This window comes from Mus caroli, chromosome 3, assembly GCF_900094665.2.
Source record: "Mus caroli chromosome 3, CAROLI_EIJ_v1.1, whole genome shotgun sequence".
NCBI lineage: Eukaryota > Metazoa > Chordata > Mammalia > Rodentia > Muridae > Mus > Mus caroli.
Genome location: NC_034572.1, coordinates 97,651,920 through 97,656,738, shown reverse-complemented (window position 1 = coordinate 97,656,738; position 4,819 = coordinate 97,651,920). Strand labels below are relative to the sequence as shown.

Genomic DNA, 4,819 nt, shown 5'->3' with positions numbered 1-4,819 from the left:
AAAAAAAAAAAAAAAAAAAGAAAAGAAAAAGAAAAAACCAAAAAACCAAAAACAAACAAAAATCTGCAGTGTCTGGACCAGATGCCCAGCTGGCTCAGCTCTGATTGTATGTCCTGAGACGCTCAGAATCAGAGGCCCAACCAGCAAAGGCAATGATGAACTCAGTCAGGTCTTCTTTCCATGCTCAACCCGTCAAGGCCACCCCAAAGAAGCCTGGCCTGATCCTGAGCCCCAAAGTCAGTCCTGATCATATCTCACCCCCAGTTCAGTGGGCCAAGAAAACAAAGAAATGCTTAAGCCGTGAGAACAGAAAACACAGCTTTTGCACAGAGCTGGAAGGGGTGAAGTACAGTGGAACAATCAGCCCTGCTCGGCCCTGTCACACGCAGCAGGAGAGGAGAACTTCCAGAGGCATCTAGAACATTCTGCCACTATTAGGTGTTGGACTTTGAGACACTTGAAGGGGATTATAGGTGCTTATTTACTTTGAGAAGGTTGATACAGGAGAATTCTTATGAGTTTGAGGCCAACCTGGGCTACATAACTAGATCCTGTCTCAAAAAACTCAAGAGAGAGAAAAAAAGTTAAGGCATGAAACACACTAAGATTGGAAAACCATCCCACCAGTTGTTTAGGGGTTGCTAGCGAGTTTCTTCCATGAATGTAAAACATAATGTTTATTCCTTCCATCTAGAAGGAGCCAGAGAGCATCTGATTCTTCAGATGAAGAAACGGAACTCTGTTTTAGAGAAATGTGCACTTCATTCCACATCACACACAGGAGGGAAAAAAAGGAAGAAAGGGAAAAAAAAAAGCAGCATTCTCTGGGCTGCAAAAGGCCAACTTCAAAGCCAGGTGGTTGAATCACAGAACCTCTCTAGAGTCATTAGTAAAACTAGCAAACACCACATGCATCTTGAGCCATAGGTAGGCTAGGAGCAACCACTCCTGGTTACAGCCTACAGCACCAGGCACAGGTCAGCTTGGGTCAGTTTTTCAGGCTCCTGCGCATTCTAGAACAGGATTAGATTTCTGCAGCAACTTGGACTACGTACAGAGTTCATTCACCTCCACAAGAGAAATGGCAGGAGAGGTCTGTTGATGACTCTTTGCATATAAGGGGCCTATGAGGAGTGCATCAAGGAGGAAAGCAGACTTGTTATCCTTCGGTTTTTTAGAGAAAGGGATGCTTTTAGTTGGGACATTTCAGCACAGATGTTTCCAAGTAAGACGAGTCCGACTCATAGATTTCGGATGCAACTTCTTACCCAGACCCTGACCTATGGGCCGGTCTGTGCAAATGGTAGTGGAATCTGAGTCTCATCTGTTGAAGCTCAGGCTATCACTGGGAATCCCAGGAGCTGGCAGAAGGGAGGGAAGGAGATATGATGGGAAGGGGAGCTAAGCCCATTCTCCCCACGTGCATTATTTTCTTTCTCATAAAAGTGCAGATGAAAAGATCTAACGTTGCTTTGCTTGGAGGATCAGATCCTAGATGGAGTCTCTGGGGGTGGGGGGGTGGGGGGAGGCAAGAAGCAGGCTGGGAGATGGGAGGTCTGGCACCCTGGTTTGAACACCACATTCCTCTCGACACAGAGCTCACCTAAATCCCCAAGGCTCCAGAGCCAGCTAAGCCATTTTCTTGTGGTGTGATCCAGCTCTCTGTCTACCTGCATCTCTTGTCCTACCTTGGATTTCTTGGGGATTGTGACAGATACAGTCACCATGTTAAGGCTCCCCTGAGCCAGGCTGAGTATACAACTCAAACACACTCTTAGGGTATCTGGTAGCCAGCCATTCAGATGAAAGGAATCTTTCTGGAGTCAGACTCACAATGCACACCCCCCACCCCAAACTACAACACTTTTTGCCCTGGACAGGTAGTAGGGCAGAACTCCAAAGATGTGTGCTGGCCCTCCATATTCTGAGCAGTCAGACCCAGGGGGAAGACTCCATTGGAGATGGAGCATTGAGGAAAAGATAGAAGGAAGCTAAGGAGTGGGGGAAGGTAGGAAGTCACTGTTTGACTTGAGGGAATTGCTGTCTCTGAAGCATCTTGGTGTAGAAGGAGATACACCAGAGGACCAGTGTCTAATGTCAGTCTCATCTCTCCTGAGACTCCCAAAGAGGCAGAGCCAACTTTTATCACTGTCCCATTCTCAAAAGTTCTTTATGTCTAATCTTGGTCTCTTCTACTGCAGTCGTCAATTCATTGATTAAACAGAGAGAGAGAGAGAGAGAGAGAGAGAGAGAGAGAGAGAGAGAGATATCCCTAATGACTCATACAGAAGTGAGGTGGGCTCCACTCACAGAAAGCTGAATACAGCCTCCCTCCCGGAGGATACACACAGCCTCCCCTGACCTCTCTACCTTCCCCCTCACAGGATCTATCCCTAACCTGGAATCTTCCTCTATCTTTGACCTTTAACCTCAAACGGAAAAGGTGCTCTGGAATCTGAGGCCACTGGGAGCTCGCCCGACCTGCACCTGCTCCTGTGTACCTCTCCCCTGGTCCCTGATTACCTGTCCCTGGAGAGATGCGTGAGGACCACATTTCTGCCTTTAGCAGCCCCCTCCTGTCTCTCCCTCACCAGCCATATGGAACCACGAAACGACTCCCACTTAAGCCTAGGCCCAGAGCCACTAGGGTCTTGGTCAGGGTCTTGATCCGGGTCTCGGTCGCGGGCAAGGTACGGTGAGTCTGCGGAGCCCCAAGGAACTCCAGCGCTTGGGTCTCTGCAGGATCTCCCCACCCCCACGCCGCATTCCTCCGGGCCGCGGGCTGCCCCCCGGGCCCTTCCCTCCGAGGGGACACGACCCATACTTGCTCTGTCCTGTACCTTCCTAATTGCGGGACAAAGGATCCCGCTGCAGCAGGAGAGCTTGGCGGCAAAGACTGGTGCAGCAGGTACATACCCGGGCCGGTCGGCTGTCACGCCGCGGACACTCCCGCGGCTCCCGCCGCCAGGGCGCGACACGCCACCCCCTGTTGTCGCGACTCCCGCGAGACGTCGCGGCTGCACGCAGGACCGGGTCCCCGAGGGGCTCGGGCTCAAGACTCACCCGGGCTCAGGAGCTGGACTCGGCTTGGGCTGCCGCCTAGACTTGGCGGATGCCGGGGTTGCGTCCGGCGCAGGGTCCGCGCGGCCGGGGCAGGAGGTTCCCGCCTGGCAAAGTCGGTGAGAGGCACCGGCTCAGTTGAACACCCGCCCGGAGTCCGAGTGAGTCAGAGAGAGACCGAGGAAGCGAGTTATAGGGGTGCCGGGTGGGGGTGGGGGGTACGCCACGACACTCTCCCCACCCCGCCCCCCGTCCCCCCCCCCCCCCCCCCCCCCCCCCCCCCCCCCCGGCGAGACGCAGACAGCCACTCGCTGCTGAGAGACCTGGACACAAAGACCGCGTGCCAGCTGCAGGCGCAAGTTTTTCCCAAGCCCAGTGGTACCGCCAGCCTTTACCCAGTCACTAATGGGCCCTGGATCCTAGATCCTGGACCCTGGACAGCCCCCCACCCCCTGGAACACAGCTTTCCTCCGTGTCCAGGACGTCTCCATTCCCCCCACCCTGGCCAGTCACTCCTGGGATGAGCTTAAGACACAAGGGAAACTGAGGCCCCAAGGATGCCGCATCTCCGGGCTCTCGTAATTAGTGACATGGAAGGAGAAGGGTTCTCTCCTCTCAGGTCCTCTTCGGATCTCTCCCTGCGGGCGGTGAGCCAGGGAACTGGCCCAGACTGGGACTCCGAGCTAGACTTCTGAGGTTCTGGGGCTCTTGGGCTGGTACCTTGGGCAGGGGAGGCCACCGGGAGGAGAAATCCAGGAGTGGAAAGGAACCTGGGTCTCCCAGTACCTGAGTCTGCCGCGCTTGGACTCTGCTCCGGGGACTGCAGCTCGAAGCTCCGACAAGTCTCAACGTCCAGCCCGAGAGGGGGCGGCCGGGCCCGGCACAGAGAAGCCAGGACCGCGAGCGCCGCCTGGCACCGAGGCCCTCCGGCCCCCCAAACCCCGCTCATGCCCCGGACACTCAGGCCAGCGGAGCAGTGGCTCGAACCCCAGCCGCGGCCGGACTGGGGCGGGGTAAGAAGGTCCCAAGAAGACCCTCCCCGCAGCGGCCCCCTGAGGCTCCGCTCTGCTTTTAATCACTTCCCTGCAGGGTCCCCGCCCCTCACGTGGCATCCCGCGGCAGCTGGCAAGTCTGGCGCCTCACGGCCGCCCCCTCCACACTCAGGGACTTGCCTGAGTCCGGGCAGGTTCCAACCCCGCTGTCCCACATCATGCAGGATCAAGGCCAATTGAGTCCTCACTGCGGATGTTGACCTTGGGCCTTTCTGGGACTCAGTTTTCCATTTCGTAAACGAGGTGTAATAATTACTGGTGCTTTATGAGCTCCCTGGGAATATATAGGTAGTGCTTGTGAAAACGTTGGGGAAACTGCCACATGCCAAACAAGTGGGCATCGCAATAACACAACATAAAAAGGAGTCTGACTGTATGGGGGGAGGACCCTGCAAAGAGAGTTAACAGGAGAAGTTAGCCAGACTTTCCGGGTCTGGGCTTCGGAGATATAAGACCCCAAGACGGCGGAGCGAGGGGAACTGTAAAGAAGACTTTCAGAGCCCCGCAATCTTGCGGTCCGAGGCACCCGCACGTTGCTATGGCGACTGGAGGCAGCGGCCGTCTCTCTCCATGGCAACTGGAGGAGAAAGTTTCTGAATAGGAGTGGGGAGCATTTCAGAAAGGGGTTCGGTTCCCACCAGACCCACCTCCACGCATCAGACCAAACCCACCATAAATAATATATTTTTCTATGAAGCATATATAAC

At 54.8% G+C, this 4,819-nt stretch overlaps 1 protein-coding gene across 5 annotated transcripts in view; it reads right to left on the bottom strand.

Moving 5' to 3' along the window:
* Syt6 (synaptotagmin 6) overlaps positions 1 to 4,142 on the bottom strand; it is a 60,095-nt gene extending 55,953 nt beyond the window's left edge. For 2 of the 5 annotated variants that reach the window (XR_003836155.1, XM_021158259.2), the window contains exon 1: positions 3,847 to 4,100. Coding sequence is in view for 1 of the 5 variants with exons in the window: in XM_021158259.2 (XP_021013918.1) it covers positions 3,847 to 4,009 (163 nt within the window). In the remaining 4 variants the exon portion in view is untranslated. Of the gene's footprint in view, positions 1 to 3,063; positions 3,224 to 3,846 lie in introns of those variants that run through there. The other 3 variants (XR_003836156.1, XM_021158261.2, XM_029474790.1) reach the window with 3 other exon arrangements.
* Between the last annotated feature and the right edge of the window lie 677 nt (positions 4,143 to 4,819).